The sequence below is a fragment of the Trachinotus anak genome, unplaced genomic scaffold, assembly GCF_046630095.1.
Source record: "Trachinotus anak isolate AG129_WGS33_773 ecotype Australia unplaced genomic scaffold, CSIRO_AGI_Tana_v1 ptg000023l, whole genome shotgun sequence".
Lineage (NCBI taxonomy): Eukaryota > Metazoa > Chordata > Actinopteri > Carangiformes > Carangidae > Trachinotus > Trachinotus anak.
Genome location: NW_027273874.1, coordinates 132,087 through 151,586, shown reverse-complemented (window position 1 = coordinate 151,586; position 19,500 = coordinate 132,087). Strand labels below are relative to the sequence as shown.

The 19,500-nt window shown below is 40.2% G+C and overlaps 1 protein-coding gene across 1 annotated transcript in view; it reads left to right on the top strand.

The window, feature by feature from the left end:
• Window positions 1-19,500, top strand: part of LOC139606757 (glucosidase 2 subunit beta-like) — a 124,249-nt gene that overhangs the window by 28,585 nt on the left and 76,164 nt on the right. The window contains exon 9 of the mRNA XM_071459079.1: window positions 9,556-9,642. Coding sequence (XP_071315180.1) covers window positions 9,556-9,642 — 87 coding nt within the window. The remainder of the gene's footprint in view (window positions 1-9,555; window positions 9,643-19,500) is intronic.

Genomic DNA, 19,500 nt, shown 5'->3' with positions numbered 1-19,500 from the left:
AGAAGTCTTCCAAAAATCCAGTCAGTGGCAGGGAATCCAAAGTCCATAAACTAAGGCCAAAACATGAGGAGTAATAAGGGAAACGGAGGCATGAGGAGACACCGGGGAAATGCAGCAGATGAACTGAGAGAGACTGAGGGAAAGACACAGACTTAGATACACAAGAGAGGCAAGAGTAACTGAACATAGGTGAAACGGGGGCAGACATTCACAGAAGCAGGAAATTAGACAAAGATAGGAAGTAAGTCAGACACAAGGTAAGTTATTTCAAAATAAAACAGGAAATAAGAGTCCAACACAAAGGCATTGTAGGGGAGGAAATAATAAACGGTCCAGGAGTCAGATCATGACGGAAATTATATGACCTGCTGATTTTCTGTACATTTATTTTTACATTATAGTTGGGGTTGGTGATATAGTTAAAGTCAGTATTGCAACATTAAAGGAGCTATTTCTAAGTTTTGCCATTGCTACATAGCCAGTGTTAGCATTAGCAGCTGTTAACTTACCAGTGTAGAGGACTTTATACAGCTCTGATGCAGCATTAGGAGTCTGAATAGTAAACTATAAAATTGATATAAATTTGCAAACACTAACGCTGGAAGACTTGCACAACTTTTTTCCTGTGAATCCCTCATACAATGGAAGACCATTTCATTTCAGTGCAGGGATGGCTGACTCTGCTGCTAACAATAGAAAATAATACATAAAGAAGTAATTCCAGAATGAAAATACATTTAATGGCTTTTGCTATAGTATTTTTATTAATTTAAGTCTTGTCATAATTGTGGATGTAGAGCTCATGCTGAATTTGTACTCAAGCAGCTCAAGCTAAATACATTTACATAAATCATTTGAAATGCTTGTCTCTTGCTTGATTCCACACAAAAGTAAACGTACATGTAGTCTTCTGGATGACCCATTGTAGCTAACTGCAAAGGCATTCTTGACATATAATCAGATCGCCCACATTTATGAGAACGAGAGACCCAGGCTGCAAAACATTGGAATTTCCCTTTTAGTAAAAGGCTTTTTCCAAATTTGATGAATATTATGATTGCAAATGTATACAAAATCACATATAAAATCTTCAAACCGATATTCAATACATTGAACTGTGTTTCACTCTTATGCATTACATCAAACAGAATCCTTCGAACATGTACATAAAGAGTAATACTGAATTACTGCCCAGCCCTACAGGATAGTTACCAGCTCATCACACATCTCGTAGATAATACAATTTGAACTGCATTTGTCTGCAGATAAACTGCAGAGTTCAGGGTTTTTTTTTTTTTTTTTAAATGTCATGCCACATCACATATCCTCTGACCCCCACACAGACCACTGGCTTCTGGAAGAACACCTTGTTGAACAACCTCATATCCTTTGTGGGCAAACGCTTGATGTGTTTTGTGTTTCCATGGTGACCCTGCCGCACAGCACATAAGACAATAATGAAAGCTCTCAAAGGCCGCAGGGGCACCACAATAGTGCATGTCCTCAACGTTTTAGCTATTGTGGCACTTGGAGGAGTTACACAACCTGACGTTCACCCTGAGAATGTTTCTTTCCCCCATCATCTCGGGGCTTTTGAGACCGGCAAAGATTGGGCTTGCTAGCAAAGGGATGACACACGGAATGACAAAACTCCTGTGTCTGTCTGTCAGGCTTGGTCTTTATCCGACTGACATTTGCTGGCTCAGGCTCATCCAGGCTCTGGAGAAGCCAGGGATAAGAGTCAGACACAGATGGCTTTTTCCCTTGCAATTCTGTCTAGTGCAAGATTCAGAAGGGGGGGAAAAAATTGTTTCTAAATCTTCATCCTGTTTTTACAGACTCTCTGAAATATAATTGCGTCTACAAAAGTATAAGAAACCAGAGAGTCTTGCCATACTGCACCAGTGTTTTGTGTCGTTTTTTGTAATATGCCGTCATGCAGTGCTTTATATTTTTTGTCTGTGCTGACCCAACCTATTGGTGATTAAGGCTTGATGGTGCTGTTACTTCAGCAGACACATTTCTTGTCCTCTGAGTAAGTCAAAAGAACAATGCAAGAATGTCTTGTGCCATTTAAAACTGATGAGCCAAAGCCAGCATGAAGGAGGAGAGGGGAGGTGTAGGTGTTAAATTGATTGGCGAGAGAAAAAAGCATCTGCTTTGCAATAGCTTAACAGTTGCCTCAGAAGCACGCCTGCTATTGTTTCCAAACAAGAATACCCACTTCTGTGTGCCGAGGAGTGTCGCCTTCAGAAGAAATGTGTGAGAGGGATAGAAATTGTTGCATAAGAAACATTTAGAAACATCTTTTTTTTTTTTTTTCAGCTTTCCAGGACCTTGATCTATTTTCTTTTTTCATAGCTGCCTCAACTGCTTTTCTGTTCTCCAGGCAGTTGGGAGTTAATACGTGGGCAGAGAACAAAAGACAGGAGATATAGGGCTGGAGTCAGCAGCTGATCCAATGACAGAAATGGCACCGAGGCGTGAGGGTCCCAGGTGTAGTCATGACTCAAGTAGCACTCCAAGATAGGGGGTTGTGATTGAGGGGGGCAAGGAGCGAAAAAGAAGCATGGGGGGCATCATGGGAGCTTGCGTCCTGTGTGACAAGCTGCCTGTTGTGTTCATACTCCCTGACAGCAGGAAAAGCAAAGAGACAGGACACCTGACCCCTTTGACCTCCACCAAAGTAAGACGAGACTCAGACGTCTGCTACTGAACAGCAGTGGCATGAGTGTGCACCTCTCTTGTCTCTGCATTTATTTTAGTAAAGTTGGGTCGAACTGTTAGACTTCACTGGCGTTCAGATACAAGACATTTTTGCTGACTCGAGAGGCCAAAATGTTATGAGAAGACATTTGTGTATGCAGTTTTTTTTTCACATACTGTTCAGTCTTTTTAGATCTGCCTTGCCCTGTTACACACAAAAAAAAATCAGGTTCATCTGCAGAATGCCCACTGCAGCGACGAGACCGGCTATAGTTTGGGCTTGTAGATCTACTGCACTGATTATGGAATACCTACATGCAGTGTAAAGCTGAAACTAATTGCATTGAGCTTGCTAGTAGAATTCAATATTAGTAATGCTAGTGCTAGTCATTAGACAGGGAAAGGTATTAGCAGAGCACAGAGTTCATTATCTTGATTCAGATTCGGAAGGCTTTGTTCGCTTTACAGACCCTAAGGATGAGTAAATGGTGCAAATGGTAAAGAATGGCTCAAAAATCATCCTTAAGAAAAGTCCACAGTCCTGTATGCATTTTTGTTTACCAGACCCAATTGGTTTTGACGCCAGGCTGTAATGAGCGCTGCATACAATTATCCCTTCTTCGTTGTCAGCTGGAATTAGTCGCTTTCTTTAATGAAAAATCGAGCTAAATGGCCGTCTTCTTCTGTAATATTCCACGCACAGCTCATCGTTATTATTTCGCTATTCTTTTAAGTCTAACTAGCCAAGTAATGAAGCTGTCAATCACTGATCAAAGGCGGCACTCAGGGAAGAGCAGCATTCCATAATTGGAAACTTTCCTTTTTGTCCCATGAATTATGCTTCAATAAAAGTATTTCAACCCTGTCTCCTATAAATTACATTTATATAAGACTAATTTGTTTCCCCAATTATGTTGCGATGAGAAACAAAATTGCTGCCTGAATTGTTTTCCCTGGTAATGTTTCCTTCTACAGTGGGAGGTACCACGCAAACATACCACACGCTAATGGTCAGGCTGTTGTTGGGGGGAATAGAGGGACTTTGACACCGGAGACATGGATTAGGCTTAGACAACAAAAGCACACTGGTTAAGGTTAGGAAAAGATTGTAGAGTTGGTTAAATGTTAATACAGTGAACTCGTAAAACCCATCGCCTCTTGTCCTTCCAGTCATTGTGGACTTTTTCTGCAGACAAAGAAAACAATCTTCCCCTGACTGTAACCAAGTACTGTCACTTGCCTCAGTGCAACTATAAAAGAGTTCTGTCATACTTTAGTTGATATGAGTGAATATTGTAAAAAAAAAAACAAAAAAAAAACATAGTGAAGATTTTACTGGTTACCATTATGTTAATTACATTTTCTCCCAAATGTTGCACGTTAGTAGTACATAACCATAATGTTATGTTTGCAATCAAACAAATCTGCTAAATGCTCAACAGATCAGCTAAATGTCTTTTATTTTCTATTCTTAAATATCCAGTTGTGACAACCTCAAGGTGATTAACAAATGGGGTTCACAGAAATAAAATGACAAGGCTCAGGTGAGGCAAAGATTGTGGTCATAGTTACATATTACAGATACCACCACTTAGTATTAATGTTATAGTAATGAACTCTGGCCTCAAGTGTCAAAGTCAGATACTTTATTCTCAAGCGACGACCCAGCTTCCACCCCCTTATTTACCCTGTGCTATAAGAACATCACACTATTTCCTTGGAACTAAAATGTAATGTAGTGCAAGACAGAATCATCCCTGTGTCCCTGTTGTTGCATTATTTATAACAAGGTGGTTAAACTAAGGACCTGATTGTACTCATGTTCTCACGCTTGTATAATCTGTGTCTCCTGTGTTTGCTATAGAGTGCATTTCTATATGTACCAGGTGTGGTTGTGTGTCAATGCACTTAAGTCAGGATCAGTATTGTTGTCACTCTCACCGCCTCCCTCCCTGCTTCTTTCTCTTTTCTCACGCACTCCCCTCTCTCCTTCTACAGAGTGACATTTATTAATTAAATATGGTGTACTGCCGCAGGATGTGCTTCCCTTTCCACTATCTTCAGACACTAATAATTACATTGGCATTTAGCTCCGTGATAAGCCGACCCTATGGCCTTTATGAAATGTTCCCTCGGCCCGGATACTGAGCAAAATATAGACTGATGTGATACTATATATTGATCCATCTGCCTGTCTTCTTGGTTTTATCTTAAGAAAAGGGGCACTGTTCTTCAGCATGGTTAATGAATGTTACAACAACACCACCAGATTTTTACACCATTAAAGGAGGGCTTTGTAAATGAACGCAAAGCTAATGAGGTGGTTTGAGGTAAATAAATGCCATAAGCCACAGGCACCATTTTGAATTATGAAGCATACTAATCTGTACCCTTACATTTATATGGTTTTTTATGATACACTGCAGACTTTAGGGTTGCAAGTCATAATTATTTTCATTATTGTCTCAGTAAACAGTGGAAGGTGCCCAACACAATTTCAAGCAGCCTATGTCATGCTTTGTCCAAATGATAGTGAAAAACATACACAAAACACAAAATATATTTGCTTTACTGTCACAGAAGAGCCAGAAACCAGGAAACATTCACATTAATGAAGCTGAAATTTCAATCACTTGCATTATTATTTGATTATTAAATTGTTGCCAATTGTCGCAGCTCTGACAGATTCACTGCTAATACGCTGTGAAGACGACATGTTTGACGATGACTTTCCTCCAAACTCAATGCATTTCCGTTCACAGGGACCTAAAACAGGGAAAGCCAGCACATTTGAGAAGCTGTAACCATGGAGTATGTGGCATCTTTGTTTGGTAATTTAGAGCAAACGTAATCGTTTCAGCACTTGCATTTTTTGCCAAAGTTACCTGAAAAGAGAAGTTAAGATGTTTTAAAATGTTTGCGAACATGTAAACAATTCACTCTGTTGGAAATGCATGAATCTGAGTCTAATACCACTGAATGTGACTTCCAGTGACGTACGGTACCTAAGACACAAGCATCAGTTTGACTAAACAAAGAAATGGCAAAGCTGAAAATTCCGCTGCTTGAGTATTTCCCTTTACGATTATGCCTCAGCAGATTCATGTGAAGTTAGGCCAAAAGCTTTAGAGAATTAAGTTTGATTCTGCTTTAGTTAATTACTTTGCTTCAGGTGGTCTAATCAGCCTGGTACATTGTAAGATTATTATGTGGCTTATCAGCTTCAGGGATATATCAATTGATGCTTAAGTCACAATTACTGTAAACACGCATTTAGTTTGTAAAAAGCTCCCTTGCACCAGCTACATTTTAATAAGATGTCAGCAAATAGCCTGCCATCTCTTCCCTCAGTAATCTGGTATCATTCTCCCCTGATTCGCCGCCTTCTTTCATGAACATAGAGGGAAAATAAACAAGTACCTCTCTGTTCTTGTAGTAATGACAAAATGTTAATATTCATAGTTGCAGCACATTTTGCCTTTGTCTTTCACTTTATCAATGTTATTTCTCTAAAGGTGGTACAATCACTGCCAGAAGAACCTGATAATTCCACAGAGCAGTGTGGGACAATCACTCCAGGTTCGCCTGAATAATCTCTGATCATCAAATTAAACTTGAGATTTGAGTCCCTCTTGTTCCACAATGGTTTTAGCTGAAATTACCGGGGAACATTTCAGTGAAAACCATCTGTGCTTCAAATTGGACCTTTGGACACGAGGGGATTGTATGTACCATTCAGTATCAGCAAAGACGACCAGTGTTCTTGCCATCTTGGGAAATCTCCCTCTGACTTCTATTATTTTGGTCGATGTTCCCGTGGTTGTCTGTCAAAGGGCCTGAAAGAGGATCACCAGCGAGTACTTTTCTCTCTGAACAACACGCTGTGCTGCTGTATTTGTCGCCGGGTACTTGACTGAGCGAAGGATAAAAGCCCATATTGAATGACACAGATGCTTAAATGGGGCAAACTGACATAACTAGCTGACAGCTTTATTACATATGTAACTTTCTGCTCATGCATGTGTGCATTCAGTATGCACACACACCGTATGTGCTTTAATACTGTGTAGGAGTGGTAATATTTTCAGTTGTGTGGGTTCATGGTAATAGATGTCTCATCTTTTTGTTTGTGCTGTTTCCACATATTTGCAAGGTGATACATTTCATAACTCCGACTAGAAACCCAATATTCTCTTGCCAGGTGGATATAAGTGATATTTGTAGAACTGTGCTTCTGGGACTAGCTGGATCTATCAAATAACATAGCACAGTATGTAACCATGTTATTTGATCTTTCCTCTCTTCTCTCTGTAAGGCAATATCTTTGCATACTGTTTTATCAGCCCTCGTGTTAGTTTGACTAAATCAAGTGTAGAGCTTATTTGTCAGAACTGTTGGTGAATTTTTCCATAACAGGAGTCGGATCTCTCAGTAACTGCAGTTCAGACACAGTGTACGGTAGAACTGTTCTGCAACACAGAGTATATAAAAGTAATACATGTTTAATTTCTATAACACAGCTTCTGTGGAAGAAAGGCCATTAGAGTTTGATTCTTACAAGCAACAGAATGTATAAGAGTTAAATTTAATCGCTTCTCTTTTCTTAAGGCACACCAGAAGGTCACCTTAGTCTCTTTTAGCCACTTTTTGTTTGCTTTTGGTATTAAACCAAAAACGAGGGCACATGAAGTGCAGAAATGCTGACCCATTTCCAGATTCTCAGATTCATTCCTGCAACGCTTTATGAATGTTGTGAGAAATGGAAGAGTGACCATGTGACAAGTGAGAACATTTTCTGACCTTGATACAGTCAGAAACTCCAGAACAAGTGAATAAGTGGACCTTAAGTTGCTTAAGTTGTTCCACTTGTTCAATTTCAGTTGGTCATTTCCAGATCTAGTAAATCGTAGTAATAGAATAGTAAAATAATTCTTGGTATGGATCCGTGAAATTCAGACACAGAATTTCAAGATTAAAAGTTCAAACTTCAAGCAATCAAGCATAAATGCATTTGATCAAACCTCTATCCTATCAGGTTACACTCAGTCATATGATGTAAGAAAGAAAAATCCATATGAGCAACAATCAACTTAGTGATATTATGTTTTTGGTCTCCAAACAACAGCCCATTCCCTTTTTACTAGCCTGATTTAGGATAGCCTTTACTTTTATTTTTTTCTTTTTCAATAAAAAAAAAACATAATTAACATAGGTAGTGGAAAATGTAGTTCCCTTGTTGTCCTCCAACATTTAAATTGTTGGCAAAACAAGATGATGATTTGTTTCCATGGTTTTAAAGCAGATAGTAGAAATATGTGGAGCTGCAATCATGAGTCTATTGCTTGAATATGTGGCAGGTACAAAACCAAACAGAATCTAACAAACTACAATACATGGCTGCAACTAAGGAGTCTTTTCATGATTGATTAATCAATTAGCACATAAAATCTCAAAAGATTATAAAAAATACCCATCACCAGCTCTGAAAGCTCAAGTTAACATCTTTAAATGCCTTATTGTGTGCAACCAACGGTCCAAAACTTAACTTGAAATCTAAAATAGATAAAAACATGGAAACTGGATCCAGAAAATGTTTGATCAGCTAATGGATTCTTCAAATGTTTCAGCTCTACCACACCATCTATCTGACAGTACTTTTGCTGACTCCTTAAACAAAGGTCAAGTTCAAGGTACTGCGCAAAAGGCATTTCTCCAGTGAATAAGGTGAAAACTGTATGTTGGATTACAAACACTGAACTTCAGCCTCAAACAAAACTCCCACTCAGCTCATTTCCACACGGCATATTTTGTATGTGTTTCAAACAAACACATTTCAATTTGGCTTTGAAAAGACTACCTAAGCACAAAAGAACTCACGTCCAAGGTGATTCACAGCACCTGCCTTCCAGTCCCAATGTCCAGGTCCACAGTTGTGTTTATTAGCTTAGCTTAATTGTGCATAGTATCTAAAGGTCAGTGCCTGCTGTGATACATCGCTGCCAAAATGGCTTCCAGGGGACACTGTTTCAGATGAATAAACACTGAAAGCTGCACCACCTTCCACCCGTCCGTCCTCATCCTTTACCTCCCAATGTGCAGCAGCATCACATTCGGCTTTTTCCGGCCTTGCACAAGGTCTTGTGACTGATGGGCATCCACTGGTACGCACCGCCTCACTGACTTCAATTTCAGCTGGCAAAAGGCAGCAGATTAATGCGGTTGTCAGGCCTCCACCCCCCTTTTTTTTCTGCAGGAGCCTATGTTTATTCAGATAGGAGGAATGATGTGTTTGTTCCCTAGTGAATTAAAACATGCAGTATATCTGTATAACTACATCCCTCTCCATGATGAATGGTATTTGACTTCTATAAGCAGTAAACTTCTTCCGTTTGGCTGTAAAAGCTGATTTAATGAGAGAGTGACTTGAATAGATAAGCAGATATGGCAGCAGCGATTATTGGGAGGTGAGCTGAATGGGAGATGGGTGATGTGCAGTTTATTATCAGTTATGTAATGCACGTTTTATAAGCCAATACCTATGGGGAGAGCAGGCACTCTGCAATAGATGTGAGATTGTGGGCTTGTGTGCATCCTGAGATATGTGTCAGAATGTATACCTTTTTTTGTACACTTATGGTACAGGTCATGTAATAGGAATTTACAAGAGACGAAAGAGCATTATGTGTTGAGTGCCTGCAGAGATAGGGAGGTTTTAGACTGCATTTGCAGATTGAATGTGCTCATATGCCATTTGACAACGAAACAAATAGTTTTCAGCTGCTCATTTACAATGTTTATTGTACTTTGACTAAAAACTATTTTAAGATGACTCTAACTTCTTTTTCCCAGGCTTTGTTGGGTGGAGACCATCAGATGGATCTCACCAAGTTTCAGCACACACTCTGGGACATCCTGACCAAAGGAGACAATGTCAAGGTGAGCTCCCTCATTCTTCATTTCCACCAGCTACTTCTCTCTGTCTTTGCTTTTTCCCATTCAGCTCCATTCCCTCCTTCTTTGGTTTATATCCCAGTTACACTAGAAGTTGGCACAGCAAAATTCATTGACTCGTCTGCGTGAAATGTTTTCTCAATGCTGGAACCTTGTTGACATACAGTAGCGACTATTTGTGATTCTTATGAGTGGTGTAACGTGCCTCTCCAGGAACGGGCACAGGTATCATTTGTTGCTGTTTCTTTTATAATTGTACTAATGTGAATGTATTTTGTATTTTTGGCCATGCTAGTAGGTCGGTAGGTATTGGTCCACCACTTTGGTCCAGTCTGAAATATCTCAACAACTTTTGGATGAATTTGAATGAATACATTTGGTATCCATGGTCCCCAGATGATGAAATCTAATTGATCTGGTGATCCCGTAGCATTTTATAGCTAGCGCCAAAGTTGACATTGGACATATTAAAGTAAGTTTTGCTGAACATGGAGCCTTATGCCATTTAGTTCAAAGCACCACTGTTTGAGTTTTAGAGAGCTGCTAGCACAGCTGCATGCTCTTAGTCTAGTTTTTCTGTCTGTTTCAAAACCGCCTTCTTTACCATTTGACCTGTTTGAGATGCTGAGCCAGATGACACATCAGCAGGGTTTGTGAAATGTATGTGTTGGCTTCTCTGCAACCAATGGCCCTGTCTGTGTAGATTAGTGAAGGGTGAGGTGTTTTCATGTATTGTTGCAAAAATATAGTTCCAGCTTGACATGGCTACCACAATAGTTTCCTTCTGTAGTAACTGTATGAATTTTCATGCCAAAGTTCACCAAAGTAGCACCACCATGCAAAATTACTTTGCCTCTGTGAGTGAATCCAATTATTGTGGTGATTCTATTAAATTATAGTCAAATTAATTGACTACATAAATGATGAGCGACCAAGCCCTTACATTTATCACTGATCCCTTCCTTCATCCTCTTATAGTAGACACAAATTCTCCTGTACCCATCCCTGTCTGTCATTTTGCTGTAATCCATACCTAAAACCACTGGCTGTGTTTATGATATAGATGTAGGAAGAAGGAAAGTAAAGCATTGGTATCTCCACTCTGCAGTATCCTCTGGGAACAATGTAGGGGCAAGAAAAACCAAGACGATAAGCACAAAATGAAGAAAAATTGTATCCCTTTAACCGAAATGTGCAAAAGCTTGATTACTCCGAAGCTGTAGATACAGCTGCTGTTGATTTGATGCAGTGGTGTTCCTCTAGTTACTAAAGTGTGATTAGATTTTTCTCATGGTTGTATCTGTTCATGACAACCACAACACAAATGACCGCATAATACCTTACTTGAGTCAGTGCGAATTTAGAGTGCCTAAACTGCCGGCATATTTCTTTCTGAGCACAGGTTTACAAACCACGTTTTCATTTGACAGCTAAGGCCTAAAAGAAAATGTCTGTGCCTCTCTCCATCTCCTGAACCGAGGACGTAGAAAGTGTGAGATACCATCCTTTCATTTCCGCTCCTCCAGATAAAAAGATGAGAGAGGGAGAGGACGAAAGTGAGGCCTATCGCTGGGCAGCAGTGATTGAGTCCCTTCGCTAAGCCACAGCGAGAATCTGCTCAAATAACCCACTCTTCCGATAAGAAGCTAGTCATTTCCATAGACAAAAAAACATTGGGGTTCAGATTAGATTTCACCATTCGCCTGGCTTATCTTGGTGTTGCTCCATCATAGAATGTGAATTTTATAAGACAAACTCCTGTTCCCCATCTTTTCATGAAAACACCATTGAAATACATAGGATTTAAAATGGAATGATTTTATTTGCACTATCAGTGTTAGCAGTAGAAGCACCGGTCTGAATTGTGATGCCCACTAGTATCAAAAAACTGCCTTATATTTCCAATATTAGTGTTATTGCAGGAGTAAAACCTGTTCTTATACAGGTAGATGCTCATAAACATTTTTCTGACCTAGCTGTGGAAGTCTAAGAAAACCAAAGCAAAACAACACGTTTATACCCTATCTTGAAACTATAAAAATTATTTAACCCTCTGTTTCATTTAACAAAATAAACTAAACTGCTCAGTGCTTGAATGTCAAATAAGGACCTTAAGTGTTAATAAAATGTAAAAGGCCAGTTTTGATGAGGAAATACAAATTATTTAAAATCAAATTAGCCTTCTTTCGGTTGTTCTTCAGGCCAGGACTAACCTGAAATTCACACCAAAAAAGTGATAAGTATATTTGTAGTTTCTGCTCTGTATAATAGAAATGTGATGGATGTCAAAAATGCTTCCAAAAATGTGTGAAATGAGGATTAATGGTAAAGCTGGTTTTAATGTATGTTAATTTATTCTTTATTTGGATCCCCATTAACATCCACAAAGAAGTGGCTAGTCTTCCTGGGGTAAAAAAAAACAGCAACAAAAACAAACAACAGTTTGAATCCACGCAGTATTAATAACACAAGAAAAGGCAATATAACCCAAGATCAGAAAACAAGTTAAATAACTGTACATACGAAAGATTTTCTTGCCTCTCAACACAAGGGCTGTAAGGATAAAGAGTTTTAGCCCTTTACTGGTTATCATTATATTTTTTGTGTCCATCTCTATGGAGCAAATAAGTGCAAAAAGGCTTGTGTGTTTGAGGATGTCTTTCTTCACACCAGCATTGCACCTTTAAGTAAGACTATATATTTGTGACTCACAAAAAGTCATTCCTGTGTTTGGCAACGGGCTGGTCATTGTTCTGTGCGTTCAGAGTTGTAAAACTTTGATGCACTACAGTGTGTGATATGGCATGTTGTTGCTTTTACTATTGTTTGTTGTGCACATCTTGATTTTTCTGTCTTCTTTTGATGTTTTATCATTTCTGTTAACTTTATGGCATTGTGGTGTGGTAGGGTTGATTTATTCATCATTATATTCAAAATACCTACAAAGCAGCTTGTGAAAAGTGTCTATAAGTGAACCATTTTTGGCTGGGCCAGCTCCATAAACGTGAATGTCACTGACTGACTGACTGACTGGTCAAGTGACATCATTGGTCAGGGTGGCCCGGTAGCCGAGTGGTTGGGGCGCGTACCACATGATCGCAAGATGCTCTTAGCAGGCAGTCGCTGGTTCGACTCCTGACCGGCCCGACTCTTTCCTGCATGTCATTCCCCTCTCTCTAGCCCCTTTCCTGTTAGTCTCCACTGATCTATAAGAAAGACACAAAAGCCCAAAAAAAAAAAAAAAAGTTACATCATTGGTCAGCCGAATGCCACGTGATTGAGTGATGAGGTTACACCATTGGACGGCTGGCTGAGTGTTGAAATTTACCCGATTGGTCTTTTTTTTTTTTTTTTTTGTCATAAAAGTATCTCACGACAAATCTGGTGACTTTTTGGACAAACTTTAGTTTCTTTCCAGAGAAGGGTTGCCAGTGTTGCCCGTCGAGTACAAGGTTGGGCTTTCCTGCAGTCACACCTCTCTATGCTGACCACACGGCAGCTGATGTGATTGAACTTCTGTGAATGCTGGTTAACATGTAGTCCTAATGGACCATTTTTCAGTCAACAGTCAAATATGTCATACTATTACTGGCCTTCAACACAATCCAGCCATATGCCAGGTTTTATCAAGTGATCTTAAGATTTGCTTCTGTTATTTTCAGCTTGTGTATGGCACTTTGATTCTCAAGGAGTCACAAGACACTTGTAAGCTTGAGTTTCCATAGCTCTTTGTTTCCTGCTCTTCACTGCGTATCAAGTATCTCTGTCACGTCCGTTATGGTCGATCCATGTGCACGATTCATTTTAATGTAACACAGTTCTTTCATTTTCTTGAGTTGCCTAAATTAAAGCTCCTGATGAGGAGAAGAGTGTATTATAGAAAGTGTTACATTAAAACTGGTGACAGATTTGACCTTTTCACACAGATACAAAAGGACTGGGTCTAATTGTGTTATTTTGAAGCCTTACACAGTAGCTGCAGCGGCTAATGGTGGTTTGCATTCCACACTCCACACCACGCTTACGTTCCTTACATAACATATATCCTGGCAACGGAGGGCGTCACAAATACAATGGCCATACAGTGCTCTCTGTCTCAGAAGCAAACATCACTAATGAATCACAGCGTCTCTCATAAGCCTAATTAGGAGCTAATTTTAATATGACATTATCCTGCCCTCCCTTTCATTGTCAAAGGCTTTGCAGATCACTGCTGGCCTGGGTTAAAGTAAAAAAACATTTGAACAGATGGGGATTTGTGTTACCCACCCCAACCCCATATATCAAATTTCTTCTACCTTGATTTTTACCATTCTTTGAAAAAAACAGATGCATTTTTGCTTCCACTTTCCTATCAGCACAATAGATAGTAGACTTTCACACTTGGCCTCAGTGTTCAAAGTTAGTGTAGACTTGCAAATAGATATCAGCGGCTAAAATGGCAGTAAATATATATTAGTTTGGTTTCAAATATAAGTGTGTGTCCTGGTTAAAAGCTGTGATTTATCGGTCTGTAATTTACCCACATTAACAGCGCTAACCACTGTGTTACGATAGTATGCTACAGTTGAATCAAGTGTCAATAATGTAAATGAAGGCATTTTTTTTAAACTTCAAATTTCTTGGAAATGCAAGAACCAAATGTGTCAGCATGAGCAAAAGCAAGCTGTGGGTATTTAGAGAGTGCAGCAGAATTAGTGGAGTATTTTTGGGGATTGAGGTTTCTTGCTGTGGAGACTGACATGCTGTTAGGGGTACATTTGTGTGAACATTTAATGGACCCCCTGCTGGTCTCCCTGTCACCCCCACCCCTCCCATCCCCTACCCCACATGTAAAGAAGCCTAAGCAAACCTGACATCAAGAGCATTTGGGGGACTCTCCGTCTGTCCATCGCAGCATTTTTTTTTTCCCTCCCACCTCTCCGCAATCCTTTTTAAGCAAAGACAACTTTGGTGAATATTTCATGGGGTACATTGCCTCAGTTTCACTGTGTCGAGCAGGGAGAGTGTCACGCGATGACGACTGACAGGCCCATACGCCAGCGTCCGCTAGGAGACAGCCTTTCTTTTTGGTCTGTTGTCCTGACACTCCTACTCCTTTTCCCCTCCCGTTTTCCTTCTGTCACAGACAACAGTCCTTGCAGCTGAGAGTCTGGCTGCTGATCACTTAGCTGTGTCTTTAAATTTGAGTATGACTACAGAACTTCTGCCGATCCATCTGATCCTCTTAGCTAAAATGCCAACATATGGATAAAAATCTGTTTTATCACAGACTGCAACATTTATAACACTTAATGATTTGATTACAGGCTTTTAAGATCATGCAGAAACTTTAACTGTGCTTCTTTTGCCAACTTTGATATTTTTATTAACGAGTTAATTATTTCATTAACAAAATGAAGAAGTGTTCCCTTTGGAGAAAGATGGCAATTTTTTCATGGGTAAGGCAATACCTTTGAAAAAAAATCATTCACTTTGTTGTTACAGAACGATTCCATCTGCCATTACCTTTTTAGCTTACCTCAGCCTTCCCTTTCATTCAGCTGCACATTACAAAAATGTGCTGTATCAACCATAAAATAATACCACTAAATAATCACTTTTGTTGTTTCTTTCAGCGCTACTCAAACACCAGTGGCAACCTCCCAGTATCATATTTCTCAAGTGCAAGCCTCAAAGATTGCCTTTACTGTTATTGGAAAGCTCGCTTCATTTCCCTCCCCAACATTCAATTTCATGGAGGGATGAGAAAATACTGCCTTTCCATGCTACTTATGAAGATTTGACACCACTACAGTATGCTCGCTTTGCTGCCGCCGCTGCATCACCGCTCTCTCCCTTCTCTCCCGCTCTCTTATTTAATAAACAGCGCACTTGCTTGACTTACAGTAGGTTTCCGCCTCGCCTTGCTCAGTGTGACGAGCAGCTGAATGGTGTCACAGTTAACAGGGGCGGCTCTGTTGCTCTGTTGTGACAACATTCGTTTGATGTAGAAGTGGTAGTCCTCGGCTGCCATGTTCTCCCCTTCTGCTCTTTTGCTTTCTTGTTCCTGCTCTGTCTGGATCTCACCGCTGTCACACATTGGGGAAGCCAACTGGCATGACCTGAAAGTGTGACGGCAACGCGCAAGCTGCCATCTTTCTCTCCAACCAGTACACACACACGCATATGGAGAAATGCATTCATTTTTCTAGATTAAACAACTTTAATTGGCTCTCGCTCTTGTCTGAACTGGTGTCCCGGGATGCGGCAGCGGGTGTTAGTGATGTATAAAAGATGCTATGTGTTTGTGCATGTGTGTGTCCTTCATTTCCATAAGATTGTGTGTTTTCATCAAGCTAAGGCACATATACATAAATCTGCCATATGTCCATGAATTTACCGCTGACTGCAGGTTTCACAGTCAAGTACGCTGCTAAAACAAAACAAAACAAAAAAAAGATTCACAGACATTAACACGCACACTCAAACCCACCAACTTTGAAAAATGCAGCATCTTCATCATCATGCAGCAAATTAATCTCAGGAAGCCTTTTGACTCTATCAGTACCATTTAGTCTAAACATGGTTTTCCAGACGACATGACTCACACAGTAAAAGGTGCAAAAGTGTGCAGATGCAGTTACCATTTTAATCTTTTACAGTATCAAACATAATCTCAACTCATGCGTGGAAGTAAAACATGATAACATGTAATAATAGGGAGGAACATCTTCTCCTACTGGAAGAGGATTTTGTTCGGAAGTGCCATTAAAATTAATCAAAAGATCCACTCGTTAAAACCACCGTGACTCACTCTGTCACTCTTCTCGCTGCAAGCTGGAGATACAGAAGAGGAAAGTGCCAGCAGCCATGTATGGGATCGGAAAAGGAAAATCACTCAGGGCGTCTTTGTCCTCTGTTTGAACAGTGCTGCAGAAGGGGGGGCAGGGGAGGAAGGGGATAAGAGAGAAGAAGTTTCTCACAGCTGCCCAGCCTGGGGCCCAAAAAATGTGGCGCTTTTCCTCGTCACCGCGTCACCAGCCATCCATTCTCGCCTGTCATTATTTTACCTCTCACAGAGCACACATGCCGTCTCTCAGGCACACATATGCACACTTACACCACCGCACACACTCCTTGTGCTGCCTTCATCTAGTCTTAAATGCTGCCAGCAGCATCAGATCCTTAAATACAGCCAACTTAAACAGAATGCACTCTTGATTATACTGTTACACTGCATGATTAGTCTATTATATTAGAAGAATGGAAAGCATTGCAGTGGAAACATTAATAAATCAATTGTACCCAGTTATGGTTAAGTGCTCTTAAACCATCTTTAGCAATGGTATCAATATACTGACAAATCCAAGAGTGTGAGCTGAACTGGTCTTGGTTGTGATGTGCTCTTATTGGTGTTAATGTTCATTCTACCCAAACAAATAAACCAGTTGTCAGCATTAATTTATGGTTCTATGGTGTGTTCACAGTGTCTATAGTCTGTAAGGCAAGACTCTACTCACTAGTGTATCAATAGCATTGGTTGTTTGGATGTGTGAAATTTTGACCCTATAGTGTGTATATAACTGACTTATCCGTAACCAAGGAATGAGGGTTATACTGCCACAGAAGAGCGGAGCCTGACAGCCTTGTTCATCTTGTATGGGAGATGAATAGGGTGCCGCAGGGATGACGTAACATGAAAAAAGGAGGGTTTCAAAATGAATTACTTTTTACTTTATTCAAATGAGAGCGCCATTTGTTTGGAAACTCTGTAGGAAGAAATGAGAAAGAAGAAAATTTGCAATGGTGAAAACTGCAATACTGGGACAAATGCTACTTGGCACATTTTCCCTTAACTTCTTAATGAAGAGTGTTAGTTACGTATTTGCTTGCTAATGAATGAGCTGCTTGCTAGTTTGCCAGTGTGGTTTTTGTGCAAATTGCTCACTTCCAGTCAACCTTAATCATTACTGATTGGTCACCAGCATTTATAACGGCAGTGTTGAGCTGAAGTAGATTTGTGCTGTGATATCTAGCTGTGAGTTCAACTTTGGTGAACTCACAAATGTGAATCTTTATTTCTTTTAAGAATTACTGTGGTCTGTCTTTAACCTTAACCAAGTATAACTGTATTGCCAAGTTGAGTTGGCAGATCAGAGAATCTTCAGACTTCAGGCTTCAGAAGGCACCAAAAAACAATTTTCTAGCATTTTACCAGTAAGTGTGAGAACTTGGTGTGCTGAATGTTGAGGCCCACTGAAGGGTCTACTCAGGGTCCATATATAACCTCCACACTGCACCCCTGTCCAAAAGTTAAACTCTGCAAAGGCTTCCACAAATGTCACAGTCAAGTTCAGTTTGCATTAGCAACAGTGTCACGAAGCAGATGAGATTCTGGAGGCTCTGCAAACACTGTGCTCCTGCCACCTTTACCATCAAACTCTATGCCTCTGCAGAGATAGCAGTCGTGCTATGAACACTGCAGTCTCCACATAAGCCCTAAATTTGACTTTAGAACAGCTGAATCCTGGGTGTTAAATTGCCGCCCTGGCCTCTCTCAAAATTAATAGAGAGCTGTTGGACTTTTATACACTGAGAGTTGTGGCTTCATGGTCTGTGCCATCTGTTGTATTGGCTTTGTGGCAGTAACATATCCATCAAAACTTGGACTCAGGTGAAACTTTGACGACCAATCCATCACCACACTTCACCTTAGCCAGACATCACTGACTGGCTAAGCCACTGGCTGTAGAAATATCAGTCATTGCTACATTTTATGAGATATGTCTACCCAGTACAAAACAGAAGGAAGAATATTGAGCAGTAAACATGTATAGAATGATATGTATAGCACATAAACTAAGAGAACACACACGCATTCAAACAGACACATTAAATATTAAAAAAGTAATAATTCTGTAAAATATGACACGCTCACCAACTGAGCATGCTGCTGAGGGAATTCAACATAACACACATAGAAGGAGGCCGTGTGTCTCCTACTTGGCTGTTATGAATATAGGTCTGCCAAACTGAGCAGCCAAAAAAAACAAAACAAAAAAAAAAAAAAAAACACAGAAAGTATTACATAAGTTAGGATTCTCTGTGATTTGAACCTTAAGTTGGTGCACAGGCAGCATCAGTTCCTCTGATGTAAATGTGTATAGCCTTCAACTCCCTTGGAGCTTTTAGTCATTTATTTTGATTAGGGCTGTATTTATAAGATAAGTCTCTTAAGTAAGTCGCCTGGGAAGATGGGTTGGCGAGGATGGTGGTGGGAGAACAAAATGAAGTCTGTTTGATGATTATAAATTCAGAAATATCTGCTTGTCAATTAATTAGGTGCTTCCTGGGCATGTGTGCCCCTCTTTTCATTTACTGGGCTCCGGCTCTCGGTGGACAAATACCCGCGGTGCACCCATTGTATGTCTAAGCCGTTACACACATCTCCGGCAGCTGGGGAACGGAGAATAAAGATCCTTCAAAGGCAGACAGTTTTCAAGAGCAAGCCTCTGTTTTTCTGTGCCGGCTGATTTCTGGGAGCGGCGTATGAGGCTGCTTGAAGGCTTTACTCTTCTGGCGTCATGCTCTCAGACGCAAACAAGAACTGGAGAAGGATGTGGACATGAAAAGATAGGTAGACTGTGAGGACTGAGCTTGAAGTGATGCCTCCATTATTTCTGCCTCTCACAGTGCAGCAGTATGTGCAGGAGACTTATCTTGTTGAGGCCACTCTGGCTAGGTTAGCACTGACTATTATCATGAGGATACTTCAGTTATTTGTACCTACTGTTATACATTAATATTTAGATTTTTATGGTGAACCAAGACCAGTATTTACCCAAATATTGACTGTTTATT